Source organism: Macrobrachium rosenbergii, chromosome 1, assembly GCF_040412425.1.
Source record: "Macrobrachium rosenbergii isolate ZJJX-2024 chromosome 1, ASM4041242v1, whole genome shotgun sequence".
Taxonomy (NCBI): domain Eukaryota; kingdom Metazoa; phylum Arthropoda; class Malacostraca; order Decapoda; family Palaemonidae; genus Macrobrachium; species Macrobrachium rosenbergii.
Genome location: NC_089741.1, coordinates 58,020,964 through 58,044,105, shown reverse-complemented (window position 1 = coordinate 58,044,105; position 23,142 = coordinate 58,020,964). Strand labels below are relative to the sequence as shown.

Genomic DNA, 23,142 nt, shown 5'->3' with positions numbered 1-23,142 from the left:
AGAAAGACGATATACTTCAGTAACAAGATTGTTCGATAGAATAGCGGTCCAAAAGACTTCATTTAATATATATATATATATATATATATATATATATATATATATATATATATATATATATATATATATATACATATACTGTATATATATGTGTGTGTGTGTGTTTGTGGGTGTGTGTGCGTGTGTGTTTGGTTTTAAAGCACGAAAAGGTAAAAAGCATGATGATTATACGAACAGGTGTACAACAACGAGGGAAAATTGAAACAATTGAGATACTAAGCGCTTTCGTCTCATTACCAAGACATGTCACAGTATGTCTTTCAAATTTATATATGGAATCTTTTAACACCTTTACATCCCCAAGATTTTCCATTTTCCTGCAACATGATACCATTATGCTGATGATATTTTAGCCATCATACCCAAAGATTTGGATGTAAATAACATATTGGCTCAACTAAATGATCAAGTCCCTTCTATTGAATTTACACTCGAGTTTGAGAAAGATGAATGATTTCCTTTTTTGGACATTTATATTACAATGGTAAATTTAGTATTTATAGGAAAAAAAACAAATAATTTGACATATGTGCACTATAATTCAGGGATCATATAAACATCCAAATTTCAGTTTTTTCATCAATGTTTCTTCGAGCCTTGCGAATAGTCGATCCTGAGTTTTTAGTTCAAGAATTCAAAAACATCAGAAAAACAGGAAGAGATCTATGCTATCCAACCCACATTATGGATATTTGTTACAATGAAGCTACAAAGACTTTCTATGAAAAATCGGAAAAAAGTGTCCTCAAACACCCTTTGTTTGCCACATTTTATCGGATTTGAAGCTGTAAAACCCTTTTTTATAATTTTTTAATACAAATGTATCCTTCACACATAATAATATAAAAAACCTGGTTATAAAAAATAGCCCCCGAAAAGATAACAATATTGTATACAAAGTTCCTTGTATGGATTGTGATTTATTTTACTTAGGTCAGACCGGTAAAGAATTAAATACCAGATTAAAACAACACAAATATTCAGTAAGAACAGGTCAGACTAATAATGCTCTATTTTTGCATATAAGTGAAAAGTCCCACAGAATAAACTGGACGCAAAACAATGTAATACTACGAAGCAAGGAAACTATTTCCAGGAACTTGTTGGAATCTGTTATGATTCAGTTGACCTAGGAGAAGAACCTAAATTTAAGCCAAGGATTATTTTCTTTTGACCCTGTAACAAATTATATGTTCCAGAAGGATTTGAAAGCCAGAATAAAGAGGATTCCCAATAGGTAGATTTCGATGTTAATCCGTTGACCGCTCTGTGACCTCCCAACCTTTTTGTATTCCTTTAGGACTTATACCCACTATATATATACACCCTTGTCTCTGTATACCTTTAGTTGCTGTGACCGTGTCTTGGCAATAAGACGAAAGTACTTAGCACCTCATTGTTTCACTTTTCCTTCGTGGCTGTATATATATATATATATATATATATATATATATATATATATATATATATATATATATATATATATATATGGGTAGTTACAGTTTCAGTTGCCAGGCCACATAACACCTTCTGCACGCTCTACAATAACTCCAGCAAGGTAAGTAGTTCTGTGACCCAGCGACCCCACGCTTTCTGGGGGCGTCCAGGCCCGGCAAGGTTAGGGCACGCCGCCCTATGCTAGGTTAGGTTGGTTACATCTGGTTAGGTCAGGACCTGGCACTACAGGAAAAGTTTGTCTTGTTTGTATTCGTCCGCCAGTTTCCTAGTAGGAACCTACACCACAGCCTTGGCCACCTAAACTGTAGGCGCTCCTATATATATATATATATATATATATATATATATATATATATATATATATATATATATATATATATATATATATATATATATATATATATATATATATACCCCTCAACAAAGGGGTGCCTCCAGAATAACAAAACTACAGCCACTGATAATTTCACTCGCATATAACTGTTGAATATATCACTGACAGATAGACAAACCGAAAGGCATATAGATAGACACACAACGACGCTCCTTTCCTTGGCTGAGACAATAAAGAGAGCCGATGCAAGAACTCGATAAGTGAGAGAATTGATGACTTCCTATTGTTTGCTTTTTAACTTGGCTTCATTTTACCCAGATCGAGGATCGGTGCTCGATATCTCAGGGTGGCTGGTCTTTTTCTTTATGAATAAATTCTGGTGTGGTTATGTTAATCATACGCATTATGGCTACTTTTGCTTTAGCATTGTGGTATTATCATTCTGGGAATGTATTTACATGTCTCTTTCATAGGTGATTACTGGGTGTGTGTGTGTTTGTGTGTGTGTGTGTGTGTGTGTGAGAGAGAGAGAGAGAGAGAGAGAGAGAGAGAGAGAGAGAGAGAGAGAGAGAGCAAGTTTTCTTTCATTTCGAAAGAAAGAACACCGACATAGGGGAGAGAGACAGTTTTCTTTCACTCCAAAAGAAAGAACGCAAACACGAGAGAGAGAGAGAGAGAGAGAGAGAGAGAGAGAGAGAGATAGAGACAGAGAGAGAGAGAGAGAGGAAATGGTCCGAAGTCCGTTAATCAATTTCCAATGATTATTTACACACAAGATTAATTAAGGTGAAGGTTTCATTGATTATCAACACCATCACCATCAGGCCAACAGGAGAGAACACACGTCAGTCATGAGCTTCTTGCAGGAAGATGCCTCGAGATAAAAATGAGGTACTAGGATGAGATACAGCAATCTTTTAACACGAACTTTAGTTGAAACCAATTTATCAGTTTGCTCTTTGCTTGTCTGCTTAGTTTAGGTGAAGCCGGTGTTATGCCAGCACGTGCTTTTGGTCTAGGACAATGTGAATGGGACAGGAGGCAGGGTATGGACCTCAGGACTCTACCTAACCAACAGATACGAATTTGCTGTTATTTTAGGTTTAAAAGTTTTCCTTGAATGAAATCAAGTGAAAATTTTGACAACTTTCTTTATTTTAAATTCTTAAAAGGTGGTCATAATTCCCTTGTGGCCGCCGATTGTCAACAACAGTTATTTCCTGAGACCGATTTGCCAAGGGGATACAGGAAATCCGACGAAATTCATATTCATGTCTGATGCGTGGACGATACGAATACAACTGCAAGATGGCACCATGATTCACTATTGCAGACCTTTTCGGTACAATAATTTCTTCTAAACTTAAGCCTTCTCTACGAATGTACTGAAACTTCAGTACATGATTTAAATCTTAGACCAAGAAAGTCGTCACAAGTCAGTTTTACTCAATTCTCATTAACAATGGTCGTAACGTCCCCGTCATCGTCATCTCTAACGTTAGTGGGTCAAATTTCCCTGAGGGGCTAAACCTGAAATGATTAATTTTCTCTCTGCTCTGTCTTTTGCCCGCGTCTGCAGTATATTCTCTCTGATATTCTGGAAACTCTAAGTGATCTTTGTTCTGCTACTTCTACATCTGCTTTTATAACTTAGCGTTCTTAATCGGTGGTTGTTTTTATAAAAATGTGATAATCATTCTGGATTCTAAAGGATATTATAATTATTATTGCTGTAGTTATTGTTGTTGTTGCTGTTGCTTGTGTCATTGAAAATGATGGGACAAGCTCAGAAGCCTTCAAATTGCAAGGAAGGAAAGAAAGAGAATACCAAAGTAAGAGAGAGAGAGAGAGAGAGAGAGAGAGAGAGAGAGAGAGAGAGAGAGAGAGAGAGAGAGAGAGAGAGAGACCCAAATACAGGATAGACAGAAAGATAGACTGAAAAATAACAAGTCCATTGTCTTGAGATATTCCGAAGGAAATAACATGCGTGTCAGTTCTTTAGTGAACGATGTGCCAGGACGCCCCATTGTCAAAATGACCCGTTCGCATGTCCTCCCCGACAGGGACGGCGTCGATCTGGAAAGGAAAGAAAATCCTCAGTCATGATGTCCTACAATCTCGTTTCCAAAGTTTTTCGTTTTCCCTTTTCAGGAATATTCAGCAAAAAGATCGGTCACCAGTGCTTTTACTGATTGTATCTTTGACATGATTAGTAATGTTACTGACAATGTCCTTTTCTTTGGACTTTACTTACTGATACAAAAGACACGACCACACACACACACACACACGCGCGCACACACAAACACACGCACGCAGACGCAGACAGACTTGACCCAAGTCTTACGAAATCAGAATTCAAGACTCTTTCTTTTCTCGAGGTGAATGATCGGGCGAGCAAATGGGGAAGATCCGAAACGTAAACAAACTCTTCTTCTTCTTCTTCTTACAGCTGTATACTTGTGCAAGAGAACCATGCAAAACAAAGCGAGGTTGGAGCTGGCGGACTACGAGGCGGAGAATCTAGCAAGATTACAAAAGATGTTTAGCAGGAAATGGGAGTTCATTTTCATGCAGGTAAGAAGCAATGTCTTTGTAATGCCTTTGTTGATTCAATGAACGTTATCAATGGAGCAAGAATACTTGTTTGAAAGCGAAGAGTATCAATATGGGCATTTAATTCTTTGTGGAAGTCTGAGTAAGCTGACTGTATAGATAAGGACAGTGAAGGTACAAGTAAGAGAAATACGATTAATAATGGTTAGGAACTTGGGAAATAGGGCCAATTATAGTAGGAATTAAGAGAGCTAGAATTAAGGCAAGTCAGAGGTGACGGAATCAATAGGTCATTCGAGAAATATTGCCAATTATGACAGCTGAAGTAACAGAACTATATGTAAATGGAATAAGATAAATAAAGAATTAATATATATATATATATATATATATATATATATATATATATATATATATATATATATATATATATATATATATAAAAGATAAGGTTAGTAAGAAACAACAAAAAATTAGAATAGTAATTGTAAAAATAAATGGCATAATTAATGACTATAGGGAGGGAAATCTATGGTTAATAATATTTAGAAGTGAAGGAAATGACTGGAGGAAATGGTTCACGAGGGCTGCAAATGATACTGATGAGGCTATTAGATAGGAATGAGTAAAATAAGTCTGAATTATGGCTAAACAAAAATAATACCAATAAGACTTATAAGTAAAGAACAATGCTGAATCACAATGAGACGTACTTCATAAATTTTAACTATAGTTTTAGTTTTTATTTTCCTTTTGCTTTATAAGAGAATGTTCGACGCAACGATGCAATGATCTGCATCTGTCTCTTAATGGCATCAATATCCTTATTAGAATTTTCACGACGAAGCTGTATCACAAGCCTTACTTGTATTGCCACTTTTTATGTCAAGTCACTAGCTAAGCGTAAAAAACTCCATTGTTACCCTTCTCTTGTATTTCCGCTCCTTACTTGTATCACTTCCCGTCTTTGTCATGAAGCCTAAGTAACAATAAAAGCTTGTATGTGTTACTACTCCATTTCTGTAATGCCACACACGCATTTAATACACATTACTTGTCCTTAAACGAAGAATGAATGTAAACTGGAGCTCCTTTATTCTCCTTTCAGGCCGAGGCACAGAGCAAAGTCGACAAGAAAAGAGATAAACTGGAGAGAAAAGTGCTAGACTCTCAAGAGCGAGCCTTCTGGGACGTCCACAGACCGGTGGTAGGTGTAGGCCCCAACTCGGGGCCTAGCGAGCGGAAGGGATACTCCCTAGAACTTGATAGACCCTATCTCTTTTGATTTCTGTGTGCACGCGTAGGCGGGCGGCTGTGTGCACGCATTCATTTGCGTGTGAGAATGTACTTAATCACGACTATTCACAAACATTCTCACAACCCCCCCATCCCCCTCCATCGCTTCTTTTGAGATCTAGAGGTCAGAGTTTGTTTGTGTTGGAGGAGGGGTGGGGGGAAGGGGGAGGTTTGTTACTGAGCCTATATATACTTCGTGGATGCTGGAGCCAAAGATAAAGGCGAGGAGATGCGCACTTCGCGGTTATGAGCACTTCCTCTGTTTGGACTTCATTTAGCTCAACTCGAAATGGCTGATCCTTTTGTCTTACTTTTTCGTCTGGGGTTCCTACTTCTTTTTTGAGTCTCGAATACAACTTTTACAAGGAAGGTGCTGAAGTTTTCGTTGAATGATCAACGTACATATTCCGACTTTTCAAGCGGATTTTACTTTTAGACATTTCTAGGTATTCTAACGGGCTGTAAGTAGACTAATCAATGTAATTTAGTGGGATGAAAAAAGGCCTTAGTTAAAGTAAAGTAGCATAAGTAGTTTTCAAGGAATTCCTGAGATATTCACTTAAAGCAATCACAGAAAGGATAAAATAATTTTGCTTTGTTTCATATTAGCTGATGGATCTGCACTCATGCTCACCACTTCTGTGCTAGATTCTGGTCTACTAAATGGTCAAGTGTTACTCGTTATGTGGCGCTGTGAAATCGTTCGTCAGTAGCATTATGTTTTCTGAAACACAGCCTATCGTTTGGAAGTTACTTTCTAGCACAAATTTTTCTGTGGAGGGCAAATCGTATCGCGAAGGAGCTACTTTCCGCACCAAAGCAAATTATTGAAGAATTGGTTTTTGGAGCAAAGCATATGGTTACAATGTGACTTTTCGATGAAAACGTATTAAGGAAATACTTTCTGCAACAAAGCACATCAATATTATATTATTATTAATGAAAACTGGTCAGTGTAAGCGATAACAGCTGACCTAACATGGGGGTAAACTTTAATTCTCTTTTTAGTCAAGTCTGAGCAAAGAACTTCAAATCTCTTTCACTTTAGCATTCTCCAGTACTACATGGAATGACTTTGCTTGGTTGGAAAGTGTTCCAGTCTTTGATACTTGAAGCTCCCGTTGCGATAGTGAATTGCGTGGCTAACGAGGCTCGTCTGGGTCTACCTATTTTCTTCTCTTTGAACTAGTTGCGTAATCATTGATCAACCTTATCGAAAGTTATAGCGAAGTCTACTTAAATTTCGAAGTGTCGATGTCACTGGGTGTTCAAGAGGCCAATCTGTGGAGTAGTTCTTAAATGACTGTTCTTTTAAATTCTGTACAAAGCGTACTGCGGAAACGCCTCTCCAGGTTTTCTTATGGGAAGGTAAGAAAGGCAAGATACCCGAATTCCTACTTGTCTGTTTCGTAGACGGAATCATTCACAAATATTTTTTTCCGAATACGGAGGTTGAAGTGACATGCAACGTCATCAATTTTGTACTCCTTATCCTAGGAGAAGAAAAGAAACGGGAGGGGGGGGAGGGGTTGTTGATGATGGGAAGGAAAAGGGATGGGAGCCTTAATCTAAGGGAAAGCCGATATTTAACTTTTAAAGCAAATCACCATCTATTTTGTTATAAGTTTAAGGCTACGCTCTTTTTAGAAAGACACCATTTTGATGGAACACACTATTGTTATTCATGCCAGTGTTTGTACTGTCTCTGCTTCTATAATAGTTAATAGTAGTCTAAAAAGATCCGTACAATTGCAGTCATTGAGTTTGCAACTACTAATGCCTTGTCGCAGCAGTTATGCCTTTACTATCTTTTTAATGTAACTATTAACACCATGTCTCCTACTACTACTACTACTATTACTACTACTACTACTACTACTACTGCGTGTCCCTCAGCCGGGATGCGTGAACACGACGGAGATCGACATCAAGAAGGCGTGTCGGATGAACAAGCCCATCAAGTCGCAGAGGCACTGGGTGCTCGGGGTGGCCGGCGGTCGCATCTCGCCCTCCGTCTCCGAGACCGACATCACCAGCCCCGTCGAGACGCTGAAACACGACATCGACATCCTGAAGATGAGGGTCGACAGATGTAACTTCAAAGTGTCGAAGGCGGCCGAGTCGTGAGTGGCTCCTTACCTTGCTCATTCGTTCACTCATGCTGCACTCATACCAGTGTTGCCAACTCGATTTGAATGCACTCAGCAGTGTTGCCAACTCGATTTGACAGTAAAGCGCTAAAAGTGGATCGCAAAGGCACTAAAAAGGCGCTAGACTTTCTAATTAATGCAGTAAAAAAATCGCCAAATAAAAAATAAACAGTAATTAATAAAGCTTATGCTGTACTTACGTGTACTGATCATCATTAAAGGTTATATACGTGGTTCTGCTAAATTTAGACGTCTTCTAACATTCCAATAAAGTCCTCATCTGCATCTTCAATCCATATTTAATGGCAAGAATACTATTTAATGTAGAAACCTTCTTTCCTCAAAAAGCGCTAAAAAAGGCGCCAGCGCCAAACGAAAATTTTTGGGTGCCGAAATAATTGAAAGCGCGCTAAATCTGGTGCGAAAATCGATAAATTAGCAACACTGACTCATACATACATACATACATACATACATACATACATACATACATACATACATACATACATATTTTGAGGCGTACACTCATAAATGCATTCATGAATGAAGACATAAATCATACATGCAATAACAGTTTGAGTCTGTTCATTCATAAATAGTATTCGTCCATAAGATCTTAAATGTATTTGTTCTTAGATATTATGTGCATAGATATTTATCCAAGTGTTCATATACTTACTATAGTCTAAGATGATGCACTTACATCAGTGGTATACATGTTCATACATGCATTCATGCACGAAATCATACAATCATTGATATGATTTCATGCACGCATTCTTACAAAAATGTATCAATTTAGCTGATTATGCAAATCCATGCATACACTCAAACCAATTCTCACAACCCTTCACCCATTCATTCTTCATCTAACATTCACATTCATACATAAATTCATACACATATTTATTGATGAAATAAACGTAAATCCATACATACATTGACACATTTCATAACTCAGTGGTCTGGTAAAACTAAGGTATACTTAACTTTTGAAATTGTAGGTGAAGTCTATGAATTTCCTTTGTTTAGAATGGACAATTTCTCACTAAACGGTGTGTTTACAATATATACATTATTTTTATTACCGTTGTTAAGTTCATTTACTTCTCAGTACGGGGAATCATTTCTTGGTTAATAGGCCCTTTTTCCTCAGGTAGGGGAAGTCTGAGAAGAGTGTTCATTTCCTAAGTAAAGGGGTCCTACATTCTCAGAAAGTGAACTCTTATTCATTGTAGAATATTTATTGTCTTATTCAAAGGCATAAAAAAAAGAGGGGGAAAAGAAAACAAGGAATTCAGAGTTAAAATATCCATTCTTCCTCCTCAGGTTCATCAGCTACTGGGAACAATACCAAGAATACGACCCTTTTATAACACACCCCGACCCCCCAAACCCCTGGATAACAGACTGTCCGGAATTCTGGGAGGTTGAAAAATTAGCGTAAGTCTCCTTGTGTAGCCTCTCTCTTCGATTGATGGCGTTTTTCTCTTCCTCAATCTATTCTGCCTTTATGGAGGGGTTTGCGCCATTTCTGGTTGTCAGAAATGGTTAGGAGTTTTCTGAAACCGTCTTGCTAACTTAAGGGCATTGTTGTGAACCTTTGGAGTTAATATGAATCTTTCTTATCACGGTGATCTCTCTCTCTCCCTCTCTCTCCTCTCTCTCTCTCTCTCTCTCTCTCTCTCTATATATATATATATATATATATATATATATATATATATATATATATATATATATATATATATGATATATATATATATATATAAATATATATATATATATATATATATATATATATATATACATATATATATATATATATATATATATATATATATATAATAATAATAATAATATAATAATAATAATAATAATATATTCATACATATAAAATGTATATATGTACATATATATGTGTATATATATATATAATATATATATATATATATATATATATATATATATATATATATATATATATATATATATATATATATATATATATATATATATGTGTGTGTGTGTGTGTGTGTGTGTGTGTGTATGTGTGTATCTGTCTAACTGTCTTACAAAGCACACAGTCATATGTATTTGAATATACATATACATATATATACTGTATATATATATATATATATATATATATATATATATATATATATATATATATATATGCTGTACATATATATACATACACATACACACACACAAAGCTGCCTGATGAGAATACATTCCTGTGTCTGGGAAGTAAGTTTTCAAACAGCATGTTGAACGAAGGGAAGAAGGAAGGCTGATCTGAATGTTGAAAAAGGCAATTGGTTTATGCAAATAAAAAGTAATGTAAAAGTGACTGTGTAGGATTTAAGGTAAAGAAGCAAATTACAAATAAAGCTGAGGGAAATGTCATAACAGAATGGATAAGAGGAATGGGTTTGTTTTATATATCTGTGTTAGCAACTATATACATAAAGTAAGTCCATATGTAATATATATATATATATATATATATATATATATATATATATATATATTTATATATATATATATATATATATATATATATATATATATATATATATATATATATATATATATATATATATATATATATGATTATTATCACTTTTGTACGTGATTCATTTATCACACATTACCACAGGTGAAAGATAAGAAACGGGGTGTAGGTCCTGACCGGTTTCGACTTTTATATCAAGCCATTGACGAACGACTGACATTGAGTATGAGAAGTCACAAATATATATACTACAAGATCAGTACAGTATGTAGTCTCTAACGGTAGTGTATGTTCGTCAGTACTGTTCTTGTATATATATTTGTGACTTCTCATACTCTGTATCAGTCCTTCGTCAGTGGCTTGAAAAAATAAAGTCGAAACCGGTCAGGACCTACACCCCCGTTCTTATTTTTCACCTGTGGTAATGTGTGATACATATATATATATATATATATATATATATATATATATATATATATATATATATAATATATATACATACACGTGTGTGTGTACAGTACAGTATGTGTGTTTATGTAAATGTGTATATATAATAAATGGATCGAGAAATATATTTATATTCTTTTACAGGAAAGAGATCCCGGCGAAACGAGTCAGGCGGTGGGCCTTCAGTGTTCAAGAGCTCCTGAAGGATCCCCTGGGCAGGGAACAATTCGTTAAGTTCCTGGAGAAGGAGTTCAGTGCAGAGAATCTTATGTGAGTTGGGAAAGGCAGCCTGAGCGCTATGTGTGACCTTCCTAGAACACATGTCGCATGGTGCAGATAACCTAAGTTTATTTTCTTGTTCCGAGGGACCTTTCTAGAACATCTGTCCTTTACAGATAATCTAAGTTTGTTTTTTTGTTCTGAGTAACCTTTCGTTTGATTCAGATAATCTAATTTTATTTTCTTGTTTTGAATGGCCTTCCTAGCACATCTGTCGTTTGGTCAGATATTTTAAGTTTGTTTTCTTGTTCTGAGTAACATTTCACTTGGTTCAGATAGGCTGAGTTGTTTTCTTGTTCTGTGTAACCTCTCACTTGGTTCAGATAATGTAAGTTTGTTTTCTTGTTCTGAGTAACATTTCACTTGGTTCAGATTGGCTGAGTTGCTTTCTTGTTCTGTGTAACCTCTCACTTGGTTCAGATAATCTGAGTTTGTTTTCTTGTTCTGAGTAACGTTTCACTTGGTTCAGATAGGCTGAGTTGTTTTCTTGTTCTGTGTAACCTCTCACTTGGTTCAGATAATCTAAGTTTGTTTTCTTGTTCTGAGTAACGTTTCACTTGGTTCAGATAGGCTGAGTTGTTTTCTTGTTCTGTGTAACCTCTCACTTGGTTCTGATAATCTAAGTTTGTTTTCTTGTTCTGAGTAACGTTCCACTTGGTACAGATAGGCTGAGTTGTTTTCTTGTTCTGTGTAACCTCTCACTTGGTTCAGATAATCTAAGTTTGTTTTCTTGTTCTGAGTAACGTTTCACTTGGTTCAGATAGGCTGAGTTGTTTTCTTGTTCTGTGTAACCTCTCACTTGGTTCTGATAATCTAAGTTTGTTTTCTTGTTCTGAGTAACATTCACCTTGGTTCTGAGATTGGCTGAGTTGTTTTCTTGTTCTGTGTAACCTCTCACTTGGTTCAGATAATCTAAGTTTGTTTTCTTGTTCTGAGTAACGTTTCACTTGGTTCAGATAGGCTGAGTTGTTTTCTTGTTCTGTGTAACCTCTCACTTGGTTTCAGATAATGTAAGTTTGTTTTCTTGTTCTGAGTAACATTTCACTTGGTTCAGATAGGCTGAGTTGTTTCTTGTTCTGTGTAACCTCTCACTTGGTTCTGATAATCTAAGTTTGTTTTCTTGTTCTGAGTAACGTTTCACTTGGTTCAGATAGGCTGAGTTGTTTTCTTGTTCTGTGTAACCTCTCACTTGGTTCAGATAATGTAAGTTTGTTTTCTTGTTCTGAGTAACGTTTCACTTGGTTCAGATAGGCTGAGTTGTTTTCTTGTTCTGTGTAACCTCTCACTTGGTTCTGATAATCTAAGTTTGTTTTCTTGTTCTGAGTAACGTTCCACTTGGTACAGATAGGCTGAGTTGTTTTCTTGTTCTGTGTAACCTCTCACTTGGTTCAGATAATGTAAGTTTGTTTCTTGTTCTGAGTAACGTTTTCACTTGGTTCAGATAGGCTGAGTTGTTTTTCTTGTTCTGTGTAACCTCTCACTTGGTTCAGATAATCTAAGTTTGTTTCTTGTTCTGTGTAACCTTTACAGATAGGCTGAGTTGTTTCTTGTTTCAGATAATGTAAGTTTGTTTTCTTGTTTGTTTTCTTGTTCTGGAGTAAAGTTTAATCAGTTTGTTTTCTTGGAACCTTTCAGTTCAGATAGGCTGAGTTGTTTTTCTTGTTCTGTAACCTCTCTCTTGGTTCAGATAATGTAAGTTTGTTTTCTTGTTCTGAGCAACGTTTCACTTGGTTCAGATAGGCTGAGTTGTTTTCTTGTTCTGTGTAACCTCTCTCTTGGTTCAGATAATGTAAGTTTGTTTTCTTGTTCTGAGCAACGTTTCACTTGGTTCAGATAGGCTGAGTTGTTTTCTTGTTCTGTGTAACCTTTCGCTTGGTTCAGATAATGTAAGTTTGTTTTCTTGTTCTGAGCAACGTTTTACTTGGTTCAGATAGGCTGAGTTGTTTTCTTGTTCTGTGTAACCTCTCACTTGGTTCAGATAATATAAGTCTGTTTTCTTGTTCTGAGTAACGTTTCGCTTGGTTCAGATAGGCTGAGTTGTTTTCTTGTTCTGTGTAACCTCTCTCTTGGTTCAGATAATCTAAGTTTGTTTTCTCGTTGTGAGCAACATGTTCAGATAGGCTGAGTTGTTTTCTTGTTCTGTGTAACCTCTCGCTTGGTTCAGATAGTCTAAGTTTGTTATCTTGTTTTGAGCAATGTTTCACTCGGTTCAGATAGGCTGAGTTGTTTTCTTGTTCTGAGTAACCTCTCTCTTGGTTCAGATAATGTAAGTTTGTTTTCTTGTTCTGAGCAACGTTTCACTTGGTTCAGATAGGCTGAGTTGTTTTCTTGTTCTGAGTAACCTCTCTCTTGGTTCAGATAATCTAAGTTTGTTTTCTTGTTCTGAGCAACGTTTCACTTGGTTCAGATAGGCTGAGTTGTTTTCTTGTTCTGTGTAACCTTTCGCTTGGTTCAGATAATCCAAGTTTGTTTTTTTTTGTTCTGAGCAACGTTTCACTTGGTTCAGATAGGCTGAGTTGTTTTCTTGTTCTGTGTAACCTTTCGCTTGGTTCAGATAATCCAAGTTTGTTTTCTTGTTCTGAGTGACCTTCCTAGAACATACGTCGCTGGGTTAGTATGATCTGAGATCGTTTTTTTGTCCCGAGTGACCTTCACTGAATATTTACTAAGTTTATATTTTCCAGAGTCTTCCCGATGTCCTGAACGATCTTTATTGGGCATCTGTTTCGTTGGAATAATATTCCAAGTCTTTCTCTCTCCATTATCCTTCATGAATCGTGATTTAGGTCAGAATATTCCATGGGAAATTGGTTGTGCCTTGAACTGCATTTAGGAAATATATTCGGCTTAGATATCGCCTGTGAAAACAGCTATGTCTTAAGCTGCCTTCATTAAACATGTGTTTTGTTGAATATTCCATGAATAAGCAGCTGTGTTGGCCTGCTGTCATGACATGTGTAGGATTAATATATTTCCGCGATAGTAAATATGATCTGACTGGCCTTCATCATATGGGTTTGTTTAAGACATTCTAGTTTACGCTATGTTTAATTTTCTTTTATAGCTATGGAGCATTTATTTTTCTTCATAAACGGCAGTAACATAGGCAAAGCTTTTATGATTTTCCTTTTCTTTTAGAATGATTTGATGCGTCCGTATGTAAAGAGAGTTAGGCGTTTCTTGTCTGATATATCAGTTGTTCGTCTCATCATAGACTTGTGATGCGCATATTTACAATCGAGGAATATTTTTTTTATTAACTTTTTATATGAATACTTAGATATAATTTGCATTCAAAAGTCTTGGATGTGCAGACTCTTCCTTCACAAGATATTGAAAAAAGTATTCAGTCCACTTTTTCATGTCTGTGAATAAGAACGCAGAAAACTAGGTCAAATTATTAATTTACTTATTGATTGACAAATACGGAAAGTGACCTCACAGAGTCTGAATACTTATGAAAACTCTATTAAGATGATAATATCTCAGCCCTTTTGTTCTTTTTTATTTGTTCTGCTTGCTGTTCATTAAATCAGTTTTCAAAATGAAACTTAGTTGTCAAATGATGAATTATCAAATGTTCTTGAGAACTGGCTAACAAATGTTGCAAGCAATGAAACGCTTTTTGTATGAAACTGTTTACCAGTATTCCCGACGCAAAAACAATCACGTACCCCAAATGTAAAAATATCTAGTGGCATATAGATATATATATCTTTTGTTAATCTTACAGGAGCTGCCAAACAATTTATAAGTGGTTTTGCAGTGTTTGATCTTAATACACTGAACGAGGGCATCGAAAGTTGAAATACATGTGCAGATTTATTCACTTGAAATCTATAATTATGTAATTGTACTTAGAGATCTTTATTTCTTCAAACTCAACTTTGTTATAGATTTCTTTATTAATATATGAGATGCCCAATATACTTCGTGCACCATATTCAGCTAACTGGTAATTTTATTTGCGACGACTTTCGAGGTTTTTCTTAAATCTCATACGCAAGAAAATCAGATATTTCCATATTTTATTTCATAAGTGAAATATCAGCTCTACAATTCTTTTTTCTGACTTTGCATCATAATGCAAGATCATTGAAACAAACGTTCTACTTATCTTATATTTTGCGTTGTAAATATAGCAACAGTTATATGATTCTTTGATATTACATATATGATTGTTGAAGGTTACATAGCATTTTCAAACGTTTTTGTTTGGAAAGTATCACTTGTAAAATTCTTTGATTTGGCTTTGCAGCGAACGAGATTACTGGAGGTAATATAGCCTTTTTAGATATCTTTGGCCATCTGCTATCATCCATACAATTTTTTTAGGATAGCTTTACAGTGCTTTGGTAGAATGCTGAAAGTGTTATTTAATCTTTCATAGTATTTGAAAATTTATTGTGACTTGCAATTCTCTAGTCTGACTTTGCAACATAGAGGATTACCAGAGTGCATAATATCAGATGTTAAAGTCTGAACAAAAGATACAATTTCATTTATACATATCTTGACTCTGGCATCACACCACCTTACAAGGTGACTGGGAGTCATATTTAACTTAATCATGATTTTTATGAGGAGCACTACCACTTAATCAATTCTTTAGCCTTTGAGACAAGATGAGTGGAGGTAACTTTGCATTCTTTCAAGTTACTGCTCATGTTTCTCGCCTGCCTTTAAACACGACCCACACCTGAAGACTGCTGGTGCTACTGCAGGTTCCTCAACGCAGTCCAGGAGCTGAAGTGCCTGCCGCAGAAGGACGTCCACGATAAGGTCCAAGCCATATTCGATGAGTTCCTCGCTCCGAACGCTCCGGTGCCAGTCAACATCGACTCCAAATCTATGAACATTACGAAAAAAAATATGCAGAACAGAGATCGCTGGACTTTCGATGCAGCTGCTGTGAGTATCGTATGATGCAGACAGGTTCATTTGCATAAATTTAAATAGTTTGGTTTACTAAGTACAGGTTCATTGACATGAGAGTAGAGAATATCATAAAATTAATCTAATTACTGTATATGTAGGTGAGTTCATTTACATATGTAAAGATAAATTTATTTACATAAATGCAAATACGTTCACTAACACATATGCCGATAAGTTGGCTGACATAAGTTTGAAAATGTTCATTTACATGTGTGTATAAAAGTAAACAGGATCAGTTATACTGATAGTAGTAGATTAACTTGCAATGGTACGCATGGGTAGTTATACAATGATGTGAAAGCTTCATTTACTGAGGTGTGCATAAATGATATACAAACAAACAAACAAACAGTTATGACATCACGCATCAAGTTTTTATTCTGTAACGACAACAATCTCGGATACCATGGGAGAAGCATCGTGATCAGCTTCTCAGGTTGAAAGATACGAGACACACAAAGAAATGGTGAGAATTCCACATGTCGGATTCTTAGGCTGAAAGATACGAGACATAGAGAAAGGCTGAGAATTCCACATGCCGGATTCTTAGGTTGAAAGATACGAGAAAGAGAAACGGTGAGAATTCCACATGCCGGATCCTTAGGCTGAAAGATACGAGACACAGAGAAAGAGTGAGAATTCCACATGCCGGATGATTGTTGTGTTCATGATTTCCAGATATCTGGTCTCTGAGACTGTTTCACTCCTGGTTTAAATAATCCAGCTTTCATATTAAGGACTGATTATGATAACTTATCTTCTCCAGGTCAGTGAGAAGATAACTTTCTCTCTATTAGGGATATATAGTGAACGCTAGTTTATTTCGGTCATGGGTTAGATCAAGCAACTTAATTTCAGACCGGGTAAAGAAACTTTCTTTTGATTAAGGACAGATGAAACGCTTTTCTTCCGATCAGGAGGACATGAAGCAATTTCTTCGTTATCAGGGGATAGATGAAGCAACTTTCTTTAAAGGCTGACATAATGAATCAAGGCCAACGACAGACGAAGCAACTTTCTTCCAGATCAGGGCCAGATACAAAAGCTTTCTTCTCGTCCCCGAATATGTGATTGAACTTTCCTTCAGGCTGATGAAAGTTAAGGGCATATATTGCTTATCCTGCCAGCCTTCACGTAAAAGAGACATCAAGCGTGCAGGCACGAAAGCAATGTGGATTCACAAATATATCACCGTGGTATGATGAGTATTATAATGGGAACGTATTGAGGACCACAGTTACTTACATGGACTCAAGGTAACACCTTAGTTTAACGAGACCACTGAGCTGATTAACAGCTCTCCTAGAGAGGGCTGGCCCGAAGGATTAGATTTATTTTACGTGGCTAAGAGCCAATTGGTTACTTAGCAACGGGACCTACAGCTTATTGTGGAATTCGAACCACATTATACCGAGAAATAAGTGCCTATCACCAGAAATAAATTCCTCTAATTCTTCATTGGCCGGTCGGAGACTTGAGCTCGGGCTTAGCAGAGTGCTAGCTGAGAACTCTACCGATTCGTCCAACGAGGAAATGGTAACACCAGGTGGAGGGAAGGACTCTTATAGACAGTGGTGAGCTACTTCATTTTGAGAATAGGGCACAATTAATTAAACAAGGATGGAATACTCCAGCATGAGACAAAGACTGGATACTTCATTTGGAGAAAAGACACACCACCAGGAAAGGGCAAGATACTCCCGGAATGGAAAAGGATTTTAGGTAAGTGTGGGAAATCCAAGGTTGAGAAAGGGACAATGAGACAAGGGTAGGAAACTCGAAGATGAGACAAGGATACCAACAGACGAGAGAACTGCGCCAAGTAAAGAAGCTGGCGTCATTAGACTATGAGGAGTACGCCAGTTTGGGAAAGGACAGCATCAGACAATGGTTGAGAAAAGGACACCATTGGGAAAGGGTGGCATGCTCTTCCTGTGTGGTGGAAGGAAGTATATTATTAGAGTTAAGCTTGTAATATATAACCCCTTGATAGGGAATGACGCCAGTATTAAAAATTGACAAACATTTCAGTGGAACAGATCAAAAAGGCCATTGCCATGAAAAACCAGATAATAAAAATTGAACACACGTTTGCTAGAAATGAGAAAACGAAACGAATGAAATATTGAAAAAAACAAGGCTAACTTAACAAATGAGCGAAAATATGCACACAACAATAACGATATAAATTCAAGGGAACTAAGGAAATGGTGAATCGCATTAAGTCTTCGCTTAAACTTATAAACTTGAACTTCAGTAATGTTGACGAGACGACCCGTTCACTCATCTTTTCAGAAAACTTTGGCGCCGAAGCAAATTTCTTCGTGGTTACTCTTCTTCCTTTCCATAGGCAGAGCAAGCGCACATTTTCTCAGAAAATAATGACTTTGATATGCGTTTCCAAGACACATCCCTTACATAGTAGAAATAAAAGAAATGAAAGAGTATACTCAGAAAAAAAACCTAATTTGGGCACACCTATCATTAACCATTTACTCATGCAGATTCACATCATCCGATATACTTCAGACGCCCTGGTCTTTTTAGAGTTTCATCACTTTCTGATTGTTAAGCATACCTTAGTTTTACCAGACCACTGAGCTGATTAACAGCTCTCCTAGGGCTGGCCAGAAGGATTAGACTTATTTAACGTGGCTAAGAACCAATTGGTTACTTTGCAACGGGACCTACAGCTTATTGTGGAATCCGAACCACATTATAGCGAGAAATGAATTTCTATCACCAGAAATAAATTCCCCCAATTCTTCATTAGCCGGCCGGAGACTCGAACTCGGGCCTAGCGAGTGCTAGCCCACAACTCTACCGACTCGCCCAACGAAGAACTACTCTCTGATGGTGCCCTCGGAAAAATAAATGCGAAAGCTACTGAGTGCCTAAATAACATTTACGTCTATATAACATGGTGAATTGCTTAACACAAGAGCGTTGAAAAAGCAATGTCTTTAATGATCTCCAGCAGGTATGTGTTGTGCGAAGGTATTTACTGGGAGAGCAGCTATGCCCTAAGAGGTCTTCATTTAACACGTGTTTGGTGAAGGTATTCCCTGTGAAAGCAGCAAAGCCTGGAACGGGCTTTGTCAAACATATATTTTATACAAGTATTCCTAGGAAAGCAGCCATGCCTTGAGTAAGCTTCATAAAACGAGTAATGTAAAAGTGTTATTTTAGAAAGCACTTATGCCTTGAGCGGCCTTCATCAAATTGTAGTCCCCTTCCAAAAAAGTTTTTAAGAGCCTAAAGATTTTAACAAAAATACACAAAATTCTCCATACACTAGTGTAACTTGTAACATCTATAAACTAAATACACCTTTGCAATTAATATATTTCAAAATCACATTCTTATTGACTTTGTCAAAATATTCCCCGGGAAAGTAGCCATGCGGTGAGTGACGTTGATTAAACAAACGTTAATGGCAATTACTCCCAGCAGATGTTACCTCTGAAATTCCTTTCCACAGGCTCATCTCTATCACCTAATGAAGTCTGACAGCTACTCTCGGTATCTGCGCTCAGAAATGTACAAAGAATTCCTCTCTGGCAGTCGGAAAAAGGTTTGTCTTTGTCTCGGTAGCTATGGAGTTGACGTTCCTTTTGCTCATAATTCAAGCTCAGTTAAATTTCCTTTGATTAACGTAATGTTATTCCTTTCTGGATCAGTTTTTAAGTTTGTGTCTCAGTATTCCTTTCTAAATAAGTTTTTCAGTATGTACAGAATTTGTGTATTATTAACTGTAAAAAGATAAATTGTGTTCCTATAAAAGTGAAGCGAATTAAGTATATATTTCATATGCATGGTGAATTTAATTTTTGTACAGAGCATTTTACAACATTACTATTGTCATATTTAAAACAATGTCACATTATTTTCAACATAATATGATCTTTCGCTGAGTATTATTTGGTTAACAATGATTTTAGTAACTTTCTACACTTAAGGAATTCGTCTATATTTTGCCTTGTCAAACTACTATACTGTCTTTCTCTGGTTAAGAAATTCTTTGAATTTGTAATGATAAACTGATATTTTTCTTAAACATTTTAGTTAAATAAGCGTATTAACTTAAAGCTTTGGACATTTCCCTTATGAATTAGTTTTGTGAGATAGCTACATCTAGATTTTTACAAGACTTTGCTTTCTCTCAAATATTGTAAAATATATCATTTCTAAAAATTTGCAACTTTGTACTAACTGTCAGTATTGTATAGAACACTGTCATTGACCTTTTATAGTGTGTGTACTTTTCCAACACTTGACCATCAATGTGTAGTTTTGTATCACTATGGCCCAAGTATTTTGTCAGATCACCTGACATTTGGATCACTTCCCATTTTCAATCCTTAGGCCTTTGTTTCCTTTTGAGTATCTATTGACTGTCTTTGGTTTCCATTTTTAGTCATTTTGCTTCGACTTTTGTATCGAGTACAGTACTTAATCTTGGTGTTTAGCAGTAGTTGCAGGGTATGCAGAATTCTTAGCACTTTTGATCTGTGTGCAATGAGAGGTCAGTCCATTGCTTTATAGATAAGTCTAAAACAAGTGTCATTTTTCAGTTATAATGACATATTTTTTACCCTCTGTTAAATTTTGATATCCTTAGGGAATTTGTAATTCATCTTCTTTCTCACGCGATAAATAAGTTTGTAAGAGTTTTCCCCCTTTTAAATACTTCTAGAGTTGCTTTATCTAAAGTTGCTTATTAATATCATAATAACTGAAGAGGATATTAATTAACCTTAATATTCTGAGTGATCCCCTTCACACCTGTTCTTCCTGCATTCATCTATGGCTACAAAGGATAGTGATGAATGATGATGAAATATCAAAAGAAGAATTAAGAGAGAGAGAGAGAGAGAGAGAGAGAGAGAGAGAGAGAGAGAGAGAGAGAGAGAGAGAGAGAGAGATTTTCCATTCAAAAAATTTACTGGACATAAACGCTTCGCAAATTAATAGAACTGAAAAAGTTCTTTTATTCATGACCGACTTTATTCTGAAATCTGATTGAACTATAATGTTAGTGTAAAGTAAATAAGACCATAGTATACAGAATAATGTACAATTCTGTATAGATAAGGGACAAGATACCTGGCTTCATATCTGTCGCTCTCAAATGCCCGATGATAGTTTTGCGTATGTGTGCATCTGTGTGATTGTGTGCTTTTATGTAACTTTAAGCGTTAGACTTTGTATCAGATATAGTTCCTTCCGGTGTTGATACACTAAAAACAACTAAATTTGGAAGTTAGAATGATCTCTTTAACAGGCACACTTGGACGGTTGGAGACTGGAGAAAATTACACATTTGAAGGACAAAATGTTGGGAAACAAAACCACTGGAGAGCAATTACATTTGAAAAGGCAGAATTTTGGGATCAATAACACATTTGAAGCCAAGACTCTTGGGATCACATAACACATTTGAAGCCAAGAATCTTGGGACCACATATACTTTTGAAAGGCAGAACATTACGATCATAACTGTGAAAGGTATAAAATCTCTGGAGTTGAACTGCAGCGGTAGGAGTCACCGCAGATTTAAAAAGCATCATTTTGGGGAAAACAAAAGCATCTGAGTAGAGGGATGTTGTGATCATATCGCATTTATAAAGTAGAATGTTGAAGATAACAGACGTATTTTTAAGGTAGGATTATGGGTAAATAAATGACTCAGGAGGCAGAAAGTTGGTGAAAGAAACAAATTGAAAGGGAGAGGGAAACGTTGACATTTGAAAGGTACATTGTTTGATATAATAGATGCTTTTGAATGTTGAAGGTCTCGGAATAATTTATGCTTGTGCAAATAGAATGCACCCACAGCATGAATCGTTCTATTTGTTACCATAGGAAGAAAGTCTACGAATATACAAGAGGGCTTTTCAAATAACAATGATGTCATAACTGAATCACTCTATTGCGTTATTTTAAATGCAGCTTTTGCTGGAAACTAAGTAATTTCCTTTTAGCCATATGTGAGTATAGGAGGAGGGCATTGCTCAGAATCTGTAAATCTGAGAGTGATGTGATTTTCATGAATATTAGATGTATTCATAACCAATGTGATTAAGAATAACTTAATATGTTGGAGATCTGACCTAATCTGACAGACACTAAATCTGACCTTTTCATTCAAACAACTTTGGCAGTGAATCTTACGCAAGACTACTTTCTGCAACCGTTTCAGTGCCTAACAATAGCACTTATCATGATTGCCTTTAATTTGACTAGGCTGGTTTTATTATGTCCCAAAGCTTTCCTCCCTCCATTTCTCTGTTATTTTTGCAAAAGAAAATATATATCTGCTTCCATCTTGCATTGTTGCATAATTTCAGACTGTCATATGTATATATACAATTACTCTGCAAACATTACCTCTCATTCTTGAATGACGAGGGATGTACCATTTCTGAAATAACGACGGGTCGAAGGCAGTGAGAGGAATGAGTTGAGGCTTCATCACTGTGAAAAGAAAGCCTCTGCTCTCTATTACATTTCACGGGGTTGTTCGTTTCCAGTTAATTGTTCTTACACATAATAGTAGATAACATTTACTAAATTTTTTCTGTAACTTGAATTGCAAGGGATATGTTAGTCATTAGTTTCCTCAGTACAAATTTCTCTTAAAGACTTAGACGTGTTCTTTCTATATGAGTTTTGAACTTCTGGAAATTCCAAAGAAAGAGCAGACGTCTGAATGGAGCAAAATTGCTAACAAGAAATGCAACATTTGCACAACTCATATTCTGGTTGTCAAACGGATATGATGAATATTCTGCAGTCTTCGTACCAGATTCTAATTACGATAATAAGTAAAATTATAATTTAATTTCTTCATAATTCACAAAGTCGAGCTTTTTACCCATAAGAGGCTTCACTGTTGTTTTTCAGAAATGTACATCTGTGTGCATCAGCTAAAAACTATAGACTTTACCCTGTGCTTTTTTCCTAGCATAATTTTCTTTTGCAATTTGAAAAAACTAAAAAAAATATAATAAAGGCTAGAAAAGATATTTCACTGTCTACTGATATAAAGTTCTTGTTTTACTTAATGTTTAAAGCAATGAGTAATTAATTCGGTGCATGAA

The 23,142-nt window shown here is 36.1% G+C and overlaps 1 protein-coding gene across 7 annotated transcripts in view; it reads left to right on the top strand.

Moving 5' to 3' along the window:
- Window positions 1-23,142, top strand: part of LOC136838704 (regulator of G-protein signaling 7-like) — a 187,863-nt gene that overhangs the window by 155,204 nt on the left and 9,517 nt on the right. For all 7 annotated transcript variants that reach the window (XR_010853092.1, XR_010853093.1, XR_010853090.1 and 4 more), the window contains 7 exons: window positions 4,305-4,429; window positions 5,517-5,615; window positions 7,601-7,827; window positions 9,184-9,297; window positions 10,967-11,092; window positions 15,826-16,012; window positions 19,521-19,613. Coding sequence is in view for 3 of the 7 variants with exons in the window: in XM_067104135.1 (XP_066960236.1) it covers window positions 4,305-4,429; window positions 5,517-5,615; window positions 7,601-7,827; window positions 9,184-9,297; window positions 10,967-11,092; window positions 15,826-16,012; window positions 19,521-19,613 (971 nt within the window). In the remaining 4 variants the exon portion in view is untranslated. The remainder of the gene's footprint in view (window positions 1-4,304; window positions 4,430-5,516; window positions 5,616-7,600; window positions 7,828-9,183; window positions 9,298-10,966; window positions 11,093-15,825; window positions 16,013-19,520; window positions 19,614-23,142) is intronic.